The following is a 17,515-nucleotide window of genomic DNA, read 5'->3' as shown; positions in this document are numbered from 1 at the left end:
CTGCGGTGCAGGGGTTCAGCTGCTCCGAGACATGTGGCATCTTCCCAGTCCAGTGATCAAACCCACATCCCCTACACTGGCAGGCTGATTCTTAACCACTGGACCACCAGGAAGGACCATTTTTGTTTTCCTTTTTACTTTGTAAGGTTATACATAGATCTTCACATATGTCTATTTTTATGAGTTTTATATTTATTTGGAAAAAATCTCTTTATCATTGAGAAAACTAAAAATGCAGCTAATTCAAATTACATTGTGACAAACAATAGGATTCTGGCAACAGTATAAATACCAACATATTAATATTAAATTATATCAACTTTGATTTTAATAAAATAAACAGAATATAATTAAAATTCTCTTACATCCGCAAACCTAAGTGCCTTTTGCCATCATCACTTCTATAGGCAACCACTATCATTAGTTTAGTATATAACCCCCTTCTAGTACATGTTTACATTTACATGTCTATATTTACACTCACTGTTATATATCTTGCTTTTTTCTATTTAATATAGACCGAAAAGGTTTTTCCATATCAGCATGTAAAGATGTGGCTCAATTTTCAAATAAGTGCAAAATAATTTTTGTATGAATTTGTCTTCATTTGACTAGTTTTTAAATCATTTGTTTCCAGTTTGCTGCTATTTCTAACAATTCTGCTGCTATTTCTAACAATCCTATATGTTCATGTAAAGTATTCCTCAGTGTACTTTTGCAAATATATCTATGAGGTAAATTTTGAGTGCTGGGTCAACAGCCTTGTGTATTTTTACATTTTGGCAGAGGTAGTTAAAGGCTCTAAAAATGATATATCAGTTTTACACATATATCTATCAAGAACACATATAACTATTCCATGTATTATTTAAAATTTGCATAAACGGTACATTTGTAAGAATATGTAAATAAACCCTTCAGTTTCCTTTTAACACTTAATATTTTTTATATCTTCTCACATCAGTATCTCCTAATCAAGCTCACTTTTAACCGCTAATATATTTTTTAAATATTTCAATGAACATGTTGAAATATGTTTGAAATATGTTGAAATATGCTTCCACATGTTGTCTTGTGTACATTTATCACTCATTTAGAGTATATATATAGAAGTTAAATTGTATCATTTAAAGGTGATTATACAAATGTTTGTGTGTGTGTGTGTGTAGACATGTGCACACGTGCATGCTTAGTCACTCAGTCGTGTCCGACTCTTTGCAGCCCCATGGATTGCAACCTGCCAGGCTCCTCTGTCCATGGGATTCTCCAGGCAAGTAAACTGGGGTAGTTACATCTTTAATAGTTCGTTTAGAAATGATTCTAAAGTAATTAAGGCAGAAAGTTAACTCCTGTTAAATCTGAGAGAAGGGCAAACTGGTGAGCATTATATTATTTTGAAAACAATATAAATATATTATATTATACTATACTATAATATTATAAATATAATTTAATAAATAATAGTTTGAAATTTTTATAGTTGAAATTTTTAGTTTTGTATAATATATTCCATGTAAACACAAGTTTCATAAAATGATGGGTAAAACTAGTATACATGAGGTTTTATCCCCTCTGGAATTGGTTCCAGAGCTAAATATAGTATAATAACAAAACTCTGTTACCCATGCTTTCAGAAATCAAGACAAATGTGAAGAAACTAGAACAATTTTTTTAAAAAGCTAAATATTAATTCCCAACACATTACCTGCTTCTCCTGAAGGTGTTTCCTCAGTAACTAAAGGTAAGCCAGATGCAAAGAAATCCATAATTGTAGCATAGATATCTGGTTTCAGTAAATTCCAGTCTAATTCTTCATTCTCCTGTAAATATTTGAAGGAAAACATTACATTTTCATCCAAGAGCAAAGACAAATACAAAACAAGACTCTGAATCTTTTAGGACTCTTCCCCTATTTATATTCTATAACATGCAATAGCACACATTTCTGGAAAATATGTCAGTTATTGTTGAGGAGCTGGCTTATAATGACTTTTAGAAGATACAATCTTAGAACATATCCCCATTCAATCATTCATCAAATCTGTATTAAGTGTGGTGTGTGTACATGCCCCATAGAGGGGATATCAAAATGATTAAACGATAACTTTTTCATAAGGTAAAAAGAGTTGGATTCTATGTTTACAGTGGATAATAAACAGACTTTCCATTCTTTTAATAAAATAGGATATAAATGCTTGATGAACTATACAGGATATCCTATGACTATTAAAAAAATTCAACCTATGTATATTACTTAAAAGCACTGAAGACATAACTTTTGAACCCAAACTATAACATGTCTCATCTATGGCTGTGCTAGAGGACTTGTGGATTGTCAGCAAGACTGGTATCCTTAAGAAACAATCCATAGCCTTCCTTGGTGCGCAGTGGATAGAAATCTGCCTGCCAGTGCAGGGGACACTGGTTCGACCCTGGTCCAGGAAGATTCCATATGCCTTGCAGCAACTAAACCCATGGGCCACAAACTACTGAGCCTGTGCTCTAGAGTCCATGAGCTGTAACTACTGAACTCAGGTACTGCAACTACTGAAGCCCACACACCACAAGGAAGAGTAGCTGCTGCTCGCTACAGCTAGAGAAAGCCCACAGAAACCAACGAAGACCCAGTACAGTAAAAAATAAAACTAAGTAAATCAATAAGAGGAATCCTTCCAAACTGCTTAAGAGGAGTTCATTGAATACTTTTGATGTTGATGCAAAACTGGACAAGAGATTAAGTTCAGCATGTATATATCAATTATAGATTTAAAAGAATATGCAGAGTTTAAATTAAGTAATTCATTTCTCATTAATCTAGTACACTTAAAAACAAAAGTCTTTTGTAGCAAATATGATCTCAGATGTTGGATGGGTATAGCATATTTAGCTTGATTTTTTGACATTAAGAGATTATCCAAGTGTTGCAGAAGTACACAACCCACTGCTCTCATCTGTGAAGCTCTAAAGTGTCATTGTGGGATGGCAGGCTGACACAAAAATGTGACAGGTGCCATTTTATAAATGCTCACTGTGAAAGAAGACAAATATTCAATCATCCTGTTGGTCATATATATATATATATTTGATATATATATTAGATCATTTACTAGCTTCTCTTTGTACTCTATCAATGTAAGCTAAGAATTAGTAAAAACAATACTTGGAAGCCTAAATTTTAGTCCTGCCAAGGTTGAGTCTTGCATACTGCATTTAACTCTCTGAAGCTTATGTTTTTCTTTCTTGAAAAACAAGGGATCTGGAAGTTAATTTCAACTTGAGAATTCTATTAAATAATTATCTTGAGAAATATGAGAAGTAAACTTGAGATTTTTAATAACAGTATGTGTAAAACACATTAAACATGGATATTCTGGAGAGCAGCATTGGACTCAGAAAAAACCAAAAGTACAACATCTTGTTTTATATAATTCTATGCTTACCTTTGTGACAGTGATGAAATCTGGTCCAAAAAAGACACTTTTTACTCCCTCAATCCTAAATAACTGCCTGTGAAAAAATAAAAATTGAGAGATAATAACTTAGTCATGTCTGATACTTTTGCAACCCCAAGGACTGTAGCACACCAGGTACCTCTGTCCATGGGCTTTCCCAGGCAAGAATACTGGAGTGGCTTGTCATTTCCTTCTCCAGGGGATCTTCCCAACCCAAGAATTCAGCCCACTCTCCCACACTGCAGGTGGATTCTTTACCACTGAGCCACTGGGGAAGCCCAAGGGAATGACAAAACAGATTGGGAATAACCATACAATGTATCAGATCTTCCCAATGTCTCAGCAGTAAAGAATCCACTTGCAATGCAAGGGATGCAGGAGACGTGGGAAAATCCCCTGGAGGAGAAAATGGCTCTCCAATATTCTTGCCTGGGAAATCCCATGGACAGTATGGCCCAGGGTTATAGTCCAAAGGGCCGCAAAGAGCAGACAGGACTGGGTAACTGAGCACACACATACTTTGTATCAACAGTATTACTTGGCAGTAAGGAGAAATGAACTACTGATCCCTACAAGAACAAGGATGACTCTCAAAATCATCATACTAAATGAAAGAGACCAAACAGAAAAGACTGTATGGTTCCATTTATATGGAACTCTAGAAAAGGCAAAATGGTGGTAGATGGTTAGGTAGCATCACCAATTCAATGGACATGAACATGGGCAAACTTCAGGAGATAAGTGAGGAACAGGGAGGCCTGGTGTGCTGCAGCCCATGAGGTTGCAAAGAGTTGGACAGAAGTTAGCCGTTGAACAACAGGGTAAGAAGATCAATAGTTACCAGGGTGAGAGATGTATTAATTATCCTTTCCGTGGTAATCATTTCACAATATGTATCTGTATCAAATCATCACACTGTATATCTTAAACTTATACAATGTTTTATGACAATTACATCTCACAGAAGCTAGAAAAAACATTTATTGGATTAACTGATCATTTTTTATTTGGTTTTATCTTTCTTAATTGGATAATTGTTTTACAAAGTTGTAGTTTCTGCTATACAACAATATGAATCAGTTTTAAGTATACATATATCCCCTCCCTCCTAGAAAAAGCATTTTTTAATAAAATTTTAAAAATTAAGTCATTGCCATAAAAAAAAAAAAGTTACCAGGGAGGTGAAGCAAGAGGAGACTGAAAACAAAGGGAAATGAAGGATCTTTTGCTGTGATAAAAATTTTATATTTGTATTTTTTTGGTGGATACATAATTGTATATACTTATCAAAACTCAACGAATTGTACACTTGAAATTGGCAAATTTTATTGTACGTAAATTATACTTCAGTAAAGCTAATTTTTGAGAGAAAGAGGGGCAGATTATAATTTAAAAAACCCTTCAAAGGATTTTGAAATACGGCCCCCCTCCCCAAACACTGATACATGTACCACACCTAGCAGACACTAGAGCAGTATCCTTTTCCCCCAACTTTAGGAATAAAAGCTGACATACTCCAAGGAAGGTCACAGTTCTCCTTTCCTTTGTCTATCATTGCAAGAATGTTATCAAAATTACTGCTTTGAAATTGTTTAGGAATTTTTCTGAGACAACGTCAGCTGGGTCCTTTACACAACCACTTAACGTTAAATCTGCAAGTCGTCACAAAGTTTTTGGTTGCAGCTTATGATCCAATAAATCAAAACACAGACCTCTAAGTAGGACCCTAGATTAGCACTATTAGCAAAGCTTTTTTTTCCCCCCAAATGAAAGCACGCTGCAAAAGAAGACATCTGATCTATGTCAAGGGATGCAATGGTAAAGAATCAGTTTGCCAATACAGGAAACACAAGAGGTGGGGGTTCAGTCCCTGGTTTGGGAAGATCCCCCAGAGTAGGAAATGGCAACTCGCTCCAGTATTCTTCCCTAGAGAAGAATGGGTCACATCATGGAGACTGCTTGGAGGAAAGAGTTTAGAAGTTCTGTCCCCCCACCGCAAAAAAAAAAAGAAGTTCTGTCCCTAAAAGAAAGAAAAAGCATGGAGAAGGAAATGGCAACCCACTCCAGTACTCTTGCCTAGAAAATTTCATGGATGGAGGAGCCTGGTGGGCTACAGTCCATGGGGTCGCAAAAGAGTTGGACACGACCGAGCGACTTCATAATTGGTGTCAATAAACATAAAAAAAAACAAATAAAAAGGAATAAATTAAAAAAAAAAAAAAAGAAAGAAAAAGCTGAAACAGGAGTTTCAAGCATTATTATACATGCTTTGTCATTTAGGTTATTTTCCTTGGGACAATTTCAATTCATCAATGTCCAAAACAAAATACGATACCTAGGATTTCCCTTGTGGCTCAGCTGGTAAAGAATCTGCCTGCAACTGGGGAGACCTGGGTTCAATCTCTGGGTTGGGAAGATCCCCTGGAGAAGGGAAAGTATTCTCCAGTATTCTGGCCTGGAGAATTCCATGGATGTCCATGGGGTTGCAAGCAGTCAGACACGACTGAGCGACTTTCACTCACAAACATATGAGAAGTTGTCCAACCTTGTGAGTAATTAGGAAAATATTTAAAAAATTTAAAAAAAAAATACAATACCTAGAGCTGAACATACTCTCCCAAAGGTAGTCTAACTTGTTCTGAATACAAAAACTATTACCTCTCTTATGCTGGACACTAGGACTCTGTTCAAGTTTGACTGACTTTTTAAAGCATATTTCTAACGTAATTGAGAGGTCAGATTCTTCTATCCCATAACTGTGCTAGGCATTTAAAAAATTTAAGCACACAGCTTAATATTTATTTTTGCTAGATTTTATCTTATTTGCTTTAACCTATCATTCCAGCCTAATGAAACTTTTTAAAATGTCTCTGAATTTTGTCATCCAACAGGTAAGCAAATCCTATCATCTGAAAAACTGGTAATTACATCTTATTAATGTTGCTGGTTTTAAAAATGTCCTGAATAAACATGCCAACTACAGAGATTCAGAGCCCTTTCCTTAGAGGTAGGTCTACCCTCTGCTTGTATTTCTTCATCTTCTCTACAAGGATAGGAAAAAACAACTCAAATGCCTCCCTGAAGTCAGACATATTACTGTTTACTCATTCATTCAACTAATATTTGAATACAGAGTAACAGACGCCGTTCTAAGCATTAGGGACACAATGACCAGTAGGACAGACTGGTTTCCATCCTCATGTTTACAGCAAAAATATTCTCTGCTAAACAAAAATAAGATTGACTGAAGATAACAAATTCTGTAAACTCAAGAAATGGGTGACTTCCAAAAGATTAATTTGAAAAGGGTTTTGGCCAATTGAACATCTGACAGAAATCATCTCCAACCAATCTATAACTGAATCAATTTGGGCTTTTTTATTTTTACATTTTTAAAAATACTAAATATGTGAGCTCATATTTGATGTACACATTTCAAACTATTGCTGGGAGTTGGTGATGGGCAGGGAGGCCTGGTGTGCTGTGGTTCAAGGGGTCGCAAAGAGTTGGACACAACTGAGCAACTGAACTGAACTGAATAGCTCAGCTGGTAAAGAATCACCTGCAATGCAGGAGACCCTGGTTCGATTCCTGGGGCGGGAAGATTCCCTGGAGAAGGAAACGGCTACCCACTCCAGTATTCTGGCCTGGAGAACTCTCTGTTATCAGTTTGATATACATTCTTCCATACCTTTTTTGTCAGTGCATTTTTGTGTTTTGTTTTCATACACATAATAACACATAATGTATTCACTGTTTTGCAACTTGCTTTTTTCACTAACAATATGTCTTAGATGTCACTGTATAACAGTAAATATGGTTCCTCCTCATCCTTTTCAATATCTCTGGGCTATGGATGGACAAAGTTTATCTAACTATCCATACTGATGAATATTTAGATTGTTTCTAACTTACTACCATTATCAACAAGGCTACAATGAACACCACTGCACACACCTTATGTATATACGTGGTAATTCTTTCAGGTAGTGTTTTTCAAACCTACCAGTAAGTTGTAAAATGAACTATGTAGTAACCAAGATTTTATTCAATAAAATAAAACAGAACAAAATAATATAAAAAGCATAAGAAAGGAAATATAACCAAGTTTCATACCTTATAAAGGCAAAAATTGCCTCATCAAACACTTGTTTCATATATATATATATATATATATATATACACACACACACACACACACACACACACATATGTATGTGATTCATATATATATATATACACATATGTATACACAGATATAGGTATATCTTTGTATGTATATGTGTGTATGTGTATAGTGCATCATAATATATTTCTTACTGTGGCTTGTATTTAAAAGCACAAAAAACAAATGCTCTAAGATATCTTCCAAGAAGTGGCATGTTTAGGTCAAAGGAAATTTGCACACTGATTAACTAGAAACTTTAAAAACCATTCTTGAGATAAGCATATTTCTGGCTCCCCTAAATGAGACACATAAAATGGCTGTGTGTACACAGAAACAGTTATCTAAGTTTTATTTTGTCAATATCCTTGGCAATCAGTATCAGACTTAAGTCACCAAAAATTTCAATTGATGTGACTGACTTTAACATTTTTTATTTTAAATGATTTCTCTAGCTATCAGTTTAAAAGGGGTTTTATAATTTTATCCTTTGTGGCTTATCATCTGACATACATTTAATATGTCTTTATCTAGTGAATTTAAAAATTGTCACCACTGAATGTAAATTGGTACAGCCAGTACAGAAAATAGTAAGGCAGTTCCTTAGAGAACTAAAAATAAGAGCTGCCATATGATTCAACAATCCCACTCCTGGGTATATATCCAGAAAAAATGAAAATTCTAATTCCAAAAGATACATGCACCCCAGGATTCATAGCAGCACTATTTACAATAGTTAAGACATGGAAGCAACCCAAGTGGCCATCAACAGATAACTGGCTTAAGAAGATGTGGCACAATGAAATATTACTCAATGAAAAAAAAGAATGAAATAATGCCATTTACAGCAATATGGAAGGACCTAGAGAATATTATCGGAGAAGGCAATGGCACCCCACTCCAGTACTCTTGCCTGGAAAATCCCATGGACGGAGGAGCCTGGTAGGCTGCAGTCCATGGGGTCGCACAGAGTCAGAAAGGACTGAGAGACTTCACTTTCCCTTTTCACTTTCATGCATTGGAGAAGGAAATGGCAACCCACTCCAGTGCTCTTGCCTGGAGAATCCCAGGGACGGGGGAGCCTGGTGGGCTGCCGTCTATGGGGTTGCACAGAGTCGGACACGACGGAAGCGACTTAGCAGCAGCAGCAGAGTATTATGCTTAGTGAAGTAAGTCAGAAGAAGACAAATACTGCATGATATCACTTAAATGTGGAACCTCAAAAATAATGCAAATGAATCTATACACAAACCAGAAGCAGATTCAAAGACATAGAAAACAAACTTACGGTTATCAAAGGGGACAGGAAGACAATGACAAATGAGAAGGATGGGATTAACGATAAAGACTACTACACATAAAACAGATAAGCAACAGGTGCATACTATGTAGCACAGGGAACTACATACAGTATCTTTTAATAACCTATCATAGAATATAATCTGAAAAGAAAAATAAAAAACTCACTTTGCTATCCACCTGAAACTAACACAATATTGTAAATGAACTATACTTCAATAAAAATGAATAAAAACTGTCACCACTCAATAGTTTATTAAAAACTCATGCCACATCTAATAATTATTATCATTCATAATTGAGAGGAATATTTTAGAAACTACTCCATTTTGAAGCATCTAGAAATTCAGCTATCCTTGAGAATAAAATGAGCACATTTTTATGTTTTTTTTTAAAAACAACATTTTAAAGATTTAGAAAGGATATCTGCCATATTATCATTTTGATAGATTTTTTAAAAGTAAAAATATAAATTCTATTTAGTCATGCTACAGATCTCTTAAGTACATCACTTTTCAAGAGAAGGGTTTCTCAATATCAAATCTTGTTTTTCTTTATTGTTTACCTGAAAAGAAAACAATCTTTATACTGAAGAGATGCAATGCACATAAAAGTGCAATAGCTAAGGCGACCTTAACCCCTGAAGTCAGTTATTTATGTCTCTCGGTAAAAGCAAATAAAAAATACTACGTATATACCTAGCCAGAGGGGAGCGAAATGCCGTAGCTGGTGTGGGAAAATCCATGGTCCTTGTCTCAAGAACTGGTTTTCCTGGAATAAACTTTAAACTGTTGGGATTCGGGGTATCTTGTGTTTGAATAAACATGTATCTCACTAAAAGAGAAAAAGAAAAAGGAATGTTATTCTAGGAAAAAATATTCGTTAACAAGCTTATGGACTATGAAGTGTTCATTTTCAGAGAACCAAAAGATATAAGAAAAATTAGAAAACAAAAAAATAAAGCTTTCTTGCTCAAGCTTACAAAAGAGGAATTATTAAAGATAAACAAATTTATCAAAATATTTAGGATAATTACATTGAATTTTATATTGATTATTTAGATAGTTTTGTTACTCAACAGACTCTAGCAAAATCATATACCTAAGTAGGAAGGCATATCATAATTCAGGAGTCTGATGCATTCTCTTTGGTAACTCAACACCAAATTGGCTCTAATTACAAATGATCATCACTTCCCAAAGTGCTAACATTTTTAAAAAACAAATAAATTTATAATAACATTTATTTTATGTTTACTCATTACATGTCAGAGACAGGGTTGAGTGCTTTAAATATATTTAAGCCTTTAACAATCCGATGAAGAAGGTATTATTGTTCCTACTTTACAAAAAAAGAAACTGAGACTCAGAGATTACTTGTTAAGTTACTAAAAGTTAAATAACTTGTCCAAAGGTATAGTGACATTATAAATCATCATATAAGTGAGACTCCACGTGAATTACTTTTCAGGATATTTTAAAATTATCTTCAGAAATTCTTCTTTGTTTCTTCTCAGGCCATGATTAGATTGAGAATAACAGAATCCTGAATTTCCTACCTTGCTTTTATGATAACAGCTTGCAGGACAAAAAGATAATACTGAGGTCTTAATAGTTTAAAACTATTTAACAGGTTCTGGTTATTTATGATGAAAATAAACCTTCTTACTTTAAAAAAAAAAAAACCACCCAATTCTCATCTTAGAGCAGTACATGGAAATAGGTTAATTTATTGAGTAATTATCATGTGTTGCATATTGAGCTAAGCACTTCATGTGAATTATATCATTTAATCCTTACATCCTGCCAAGGAAGCACTGTTTTTATCCTAATTTATAAATGACTAAACTAAACCTCAAAGTCACTCACCTAGTTAAGTGACAGAGCCTGGATTCAAGCCTGGCCAATTCTGCAGCACTTGTTTAACCACTGTGCACAGTGCTACTTCAGACTTATTAGTGCCAAGCATAAAAGAAAAATATGTTTAAGATCAGTCTTTCTGTCATAATCCTCACATCACATATCTTAAGAAAGAGTAAAATATCACAAAGTAACAGTTTTATTTTAAATTAGAAAATGATTAAATTTGGCAAAACATATGGTTGGTATAAAAATACTTCTCTTAACTATTACAAAAGAACATTCTAATTTGACAGCTGAGATGGTTTCTGCACCTCTCCAGACAATTCCAGCTAACTGATGATGAGTCATTTCCTTGGTAAAGTAGAATAAAATTCCCATACATTTTGCTTAAGTCACTGTCTTGTAAAGATTTTGGTTGGTGACTTGGTGACCAGGCAAATTATATAAAGGAGAAAAATTTTAAATGATAACCTTAACACTGAAGTACCAGGTTGGTCTGAAAGTTCCCTTAGTTTCAAAATAAAAAACTTTAAAGCTGTAACAGTTTCTGCTTGGTCATCAAAGAAACATGTGATCTTGTGTTATCCTGATGGAAGATTATACATTTTCTGTTGACTAATTCCAGGCACTTTTCCTTCACTGCTCCTTTCAGTTGGTCTAATTAGGAGAAATACTTGTTGGAATTGTTTGGTTTTCCAGAAAGAGCTCATAATATACGACTCCCTTCCAATCCCACCTTTGGATAAAGACCGGCCTTTGGTGTGTTGGTGGTGGTTTACTTAGCTTACCCCACAATTTCTTCTGTTCCACATTATTGAATGGTACCCACTTTTCATCGCCTGTCCAATTTGTTTTAAAAATAGAATATTTGCATTATGTTTAGGTAGAGACTTGCATGCCAAAATACAGCCAAGAAGGGTTTTTTTGCTTAACTTATGCAGAATCCAAATATCAAAGTGAGTAACATAACCAACCTGGTGTAAATGATGTTCAATTCTTAATTTGGATATATTGAGTGTGTCGGCTATCTCCAACATGGTATAACACTGACTGTTCTCAATTAATGTCTTTATTTGATTGCTACGAACTTCAACTGGTCTATCTGACCATGGAGCATCATCCAGTGAGAAATCCTCAGCGTGAAACTTGGCAAACCACCTGGACATATTTAATCAATCATACTACCTTCTCCATACACTACATAAATCTTTTTTTGCACTTCAGCTGCATTTTAACCTTTCTTGAAATAATAAAGTATAATATGCTGAAAATGTTCCTTTTTTCTTCCGTCTTCAATATTACAATAACTATAAAAAGTTCCTCAAATTCGATAAGCTTTTTTAAAAATGCATGTTGATATGGCAGCTGTAGAATACAATCTAACAAAATTGTTTTGAATGAAGTTAAAGACAACAATTGGAGTAGGAAATGGCAACCCACTCCAGCATTCTTGCCTGGGAAATTGTATGGACAGAGGAGGCTGGGGGCTACAGTAAATGGGGTCACAAAGACTCGGACACGGCTGAGCGACTAATACACTATCAAAGACAACTAAACTCTGTTAAAGCTGTCTTATGGAAAACAAACAAATAATTCGGCCAACCTAATACTTGATTTAAATAATTTATACTTCCAAGCAATAAGGTCCTCTGACAAGGGAACAATTTTTCAGACGGAACATGATAGAAAAAGCTGCCACCACTTTCTGTAAATACACAGAAAATAAGGTTCTTTTAACCCTGTTTCTGATCAATCATTCCTGGGGCCTTTCTTAATAATTTATTGGTAGCCAAAATCTCTGCACATATCAGGCACTCTGCCAATATTCAAAGAATTAAATCTGGCTTTATTCTGCTTACTCCATTTGTGTGTAAAACTATACACGCAGAAAGAAAAAACTTTAGAAATACCTTTAGAACTATAAATGTAAAAAATATTTTAAAAGAGTATAATGTAAATATGTCTGAAGTAGACAATATGACCTTATATGATATTACTACATAAATTTTAACAATGAACAAAGGTACTTCAAAAGGAGCAATCTGACTAGGCGTTAACAAAATCACTCCAGTTACAGTCTAAATTAGACTTAATTAGGTATTTCAAAAATGACTCTCAGCTCCATCATCCAGAAAGATCCCCTGAAAGTGTCATAAGGGTTACAACAAGAGAGAAAGACTGCTGTAAAATCTTTCCTATTATGCTTGGTATAATAGGTAACAGATAAAAAGGTAGACAAAATCTCCCCCCAAAAATACAGATAAATGGTTCGTGAAGTCAATATCAAAGACTAAAATAAGTAGGTTTCCAATTTGAAAGCCTAGATGACTACATAATTCAGTCCCACAAAATTTAAGTCTAATTAAAGTAGCTTAAGGTGAATTACTATTTATGCCCAAATTGCTCTGTGATTCAAGCAAAGAGTCAAGGAAGGCAATCCTATTTTTGCCCCAGGATACAGGGGAGGTAAGGTCTCTCTGCCCTGATCCAATTCATGCTGTAAGACAGAGTCGGCCACCCTCCAGAGAATGGCTATAAGGAGTTCAAGACAGCAATGGAAATGGAGATGGGCCAAGAGCTGAATCCAAACTCTTACAGCTCCATAAGCACATTTAGGTAGGCATTCACAGACAGACAGACACACACACCCTTGCCCCAAGGTTCCCTAACCACATGACAGTGGTCACATTGCAAAATGTTCAAATCCTCTCTTCATACCCATTTGTAACTTCTTTTTATATCTCCATTTCAGAAATTACTTATTGAGTAACTTATGTTTCAGAACATGTGTTACACAACATGCTAAGATTTCACAGATTTACTGGACACCATACTCAGGATTCTTGAAATTTAATGCCAAATGATACGTGTAAGCAAATAAAGTGTGATTTATGATAGAAAAAAATGTTATATTCTTTTCATAAGCATCTGAATAGAAAATTTACAAATTCTCATCATTTAAGACCTACAAAATTTCATTTCGGCAGTTTGCTCTAAAAGAGATGAAATTTTACCTGTGTTACATGAGGTTGCAGGGAGTGGGAAAAGCGGTCTTTGGACAAACTGATGCAGAAGCTGTTTCTTAATTGTATATGGATTCGTCACATGACAGAATCTATATTTAAAAACAAAAATGACATTTTAGGAGATAAGCTCAAGTTTCTACTTCTCATATATAAAAAAAAAAAAACATAATGAAACAATAACCAAGGTGAATTTTCATTTTCCATCATTATTTCCACTCCCTTAGGCAAGCAATATCTACAAACAATTTAAAAACAAGAGCTCAAGGGGAAATGTACAGCCTTGAAAACTGAGTGTATACAGATACTGTAATATTTGGTGTAAAGAAACAAATGCATCTACATTGTGATTTAAAATCTGGAGTTCCAGACTACTAGCTATGCATGAAGGCGAAGCTACTAACTTTTCCCCTTTTCAGATACAAAAACAACTAGGTAATAGAGTCACCTGGTTCAAAATTCAAAGGGAATAAAAGTAAATACAGTGAAAACTCTCCCTCCTTTTCGGTCTTTACAACTATGTTTCCCTGGAAAGAGATAACCTCTGCTATTTGTTTTGAAATGCATTCCAAATGCCTCCAAAAGTCTAACAGAAAGTATACTATTCTCCACCAAACTGCTAAAGAAGTCCACAGCTTATGTGCTTTTTTGATTGGAAACATATTGACCCTGTTTTGTATTTCACCCTGAATATAATCAGAATGGAGTACCCAGAGTTACAAAATTTCCCGTGTTGACTGGCTATTCTTTTCATGGATTTGACAACTTAAAAACAAAAGAAGGGAAAAACAAATAGTACTGGAAAAGGAAACAAAGAGAGACATTTATTGCAAAAATTTTAGAAATCTGATATAATTACTTTAAAATCCAGTTTACTTTAAATATTAATACACTCATCCATTCCAATTTTTATTTCACTTAGGAATTTTAAGCATATTTATGACCATTTTTTATTTTTTACATTTCTGATTCTTTTCACCTGCAAAAAGGAGGAACTGTCTTCATTTCTGTCCCTAGCCACTTGCCTGATGACTTACCTCCGTTCCTTATTTCTAAGATGAAGTTAATATTCACAGCTACCTCATAAAGATTAAGGCAAAGCTGGATCCAGATAATCGATGTAAACTGATTAAAACAGTGCTAGACCATGTAGTACAATTGTTTATTAAACGGAATTCAGGTTTGGGGTGAAGACATTTTTATCTATAGCACACTCCCTAAATCTTGGATCCTTGGACTATGGAAGGACATCGAGGACAGAAAAGGCAGAAAGGACAAATAATCTGACAAGAAATAAGTTTAGAGTAATAAAATAGTAAAGGTGAGTTAAATTATTCCAGGAGTAAGAGGGGGAGACAAGAGGTGACTAACAAAAAATCCTTCTGCAAAGCTAATTTTTTAGGAAATGCATTTCAACTTTAAGAGCATCATTAGCACTAAAATCCCTAACATTGAGGAGGTCAACCTCTGTTAGGCCCTTTGATCCTTTTGTTCCATTCGAGAAATCAGGGTACAACAGCTACTTATGCCCTCGGTGCCATTCGCCTAATCCATGCTGACAGATGTCAAAGACAGTGCAAACAGAAAGAGGAAAGACAAGGAAACCTAGAGGGTTTAGTCGGTAGGAGTGGGCGGGGGAAATCTAGGGTTCTGGATGCACATGAGTTCATCACTCAGATGCTGTGTGACCTCAATAGGTCACGTTCCCTTTCCGGGCTACACTGAGAAAATGATGACATTTTGTCTGACATTCTGATTTTGTGTTTAAAAGGCAGAGGAAATGCACGTAGTAGAGGAGACGGAGGGGCCACGCTTTAAAAAGAGCTCCTCGGTGGGGTCCCTACAGTCGGTCTCTGCGAGTCTCCCCACCGCAGGGATTCAGGCACCGGGTCTCGGAGCCTGGGACCAGGAATGGCACGGTCCGCCAGAACCTGGGTCGCAGAGCTGCCTCACCGAGAGCTGCCCACCTCTGGATTCAAGTCTAATTCGGCGATGGGAGTGAACCTCAAAACAAGGTCAGGGGCACTTCTCCCCACTCAGTTTAACAGGGGGCGGACGGGACGACCACCGCTCAGATGGCTAAGCCCAGCGGCACCCCTATGCAGTTGCAGGATCACCACCTACCGCCTCCGCAGCCCCGCGGCAGCGGCAGCAGCTCCCCGGCCCAAGCGGGCCGCCGCCGCCATCTTAGTCCGAGTGCGCAGGCGTAGGACAGACCGCTCGCCCACCCCCGCCTCCCCCTGCCTCCGAAGACGTGCCGAAGCCCCGCGCAGGCGTGAGCGCAGGCGCAGGTCAATTTAGATCCGGCAAGGCACTGGGAATAGCGCACCCTACTGGCCGCGCGCGGCGCTGCTGCGAACTGGCCCGGCGGGCTTGAGTCTGGCTATTTGAAACCCTTCAATTCAGTTCAATTCAGTTCAGTTCAGTTCAGTTCAGTTCAGCCGCTCAATCGAGTCCGACTCTTTGCGACCCCATGGACTGCAGCACGTCAGGCTTCCATGTCCATCACCAACTCCCAGAGCTTGCTCAAACTCATGTCCATGGAGTCGGTCATGCCGTCCGACCATCTCCTCCTCTGTCGACCGGGTCTGCTGCCTTCAATCTTTCCCAGCATCGGGGTCCTTTCCAATGAGTCAGTTCTTAGCATCAGGTGGCCAAAGTACTGGAGTTTCAGCTTCAGCATCAGTCTTTCCAGTGAATATTCAAGACTGATTTCCTTTAGGTTGACTGATTTGATCTCCTTGCAGTCCAAGGGACTCTCAAGAGTCTTCTCCAACACCAGTTCAAAAGTATAAATTCTTCCACGCTCAACTTTCTTTATGGTCCAACTCACATCCATGCACAACTACTGAAAAATCCATACCTTCGACTAGACAGACGGACCTCTGCCAACAATGTCTCTGCTTTTTAATATTCTGTCTAGGTTGATCATCAAACGCTGGGCTGGATGAAGTGCAAGCTGCAATCACGATTACTGGGAGAACTATTAATAACCTCAGATATGCAGATGACACCATCCTTATGGCCGAAAGTGAAGAACTAAAGAGCCTCTTGATGAAAATGAAAGAGAAGAGTGAAAATGTTGGCTTAAAACTCAATGTTTGGAATACTAAGATCATGGAATCTGCTCCCATAACTTCATGGCAAATAGATGGGGAAACAGTGGAAACAGTGACAGACTTTATTTTGGAGGGGGGGCTCCAAAATCACTGCAGATGGTAACGCAGCCGTGAAATTAAAAGATGCTTGCTCCTTGGAAGAAAAGTTATGACCAATCTAGACAGCATATTAAAAAGCAGAGACATTACGTTGCCGACAAAGGCCCACCTACTCAAAGCTATGGTTTTTCCAGTACTCATGTATGGATGTGAGAGTTGGGCTATAAAGAAAACTGAGCACAGAAGAATTGGTTCTTTTGAACTGTGGTGTTGGAGAAGACTCTCGAGAGTCCCTTGGACTGCAAGGAGATCCCACCAGCCCATCCTAAAGGAAATCAGTCCTGAATATGCATTGGAAGAATTGATGCTGAAGCTGAAACTCCAATACTTTGGCCACCTGATGCAAAGAACTGACTCACTGGAAAAGATCTTGAAGCTGGGAAAGACTGAAGGCGGGAGGAGAAGGGGATGACAGAGGATGAGATGGCTGGATGGCATCACCAACTCAATGGACATGAGTTTGAGTAAGCTCCGGAAGTTGCTAATGGACAGGGAG

The 17,515-nt window shown here is 36.7% G+C and overlaps 1 protein-coding gene across 1 annotated transcript in view; it reads right to left on the bottom strand.

Annotated features, from left to right (window-relative positions):
- The window catches only part of NFU1 (NFU1 iron-sulfur cluster scaffold), a 31,111-nt gene extending 15,055 nt beyond the window's left edge, over positions 1-16,056 (bottom strand). Inside the window, exons 1-5 of the mRNA XM_061155140.1 lie at positions 15,926-16,056; positions 13,793-13,893; positions 9,615-9,750; positions 3,441-3,507; positions 1,706-1,820 (exon numbers count right to left, since the gene is read on the bottom strand). Of these exons, the coding sequence (XP_061011123.1) occupies positions 1,706-1,820; positions 3,441-3,507; positions 9,615-9,750; positions 13,793-13,893; positions 15,926-15,987 (481 nt within the window). The 5' untranslated portion in view covers positions 15,988-16,056. The remainder of the gene's footprint in view (positions 1-1,705; positions 1,821-3,440; positions 3,508-9,614; positions 9,751-13,792; positions 13,894-15,925) is intronic.
- Positions 16,057-17,515: the final 1,459 nt, after the last annotated feature.

The sequence above is a fragment of the Dama dama genome, chromosome 11, assembly GCF_033118175.1.
Source record: "Dama dama isolate Ldn47 chromosome 11, ASM3311817v1, whole genome shotgun sequence".
Classification (NCBI taxonomy): Eukaryota; Metazoa; Chordata; class Mammalia; order Artiodactyla; family Cervidae; genus Dama; species Dama dama.
This window is presented reverse-complemented; position numbering and strand designations above follow the sequence as displayed.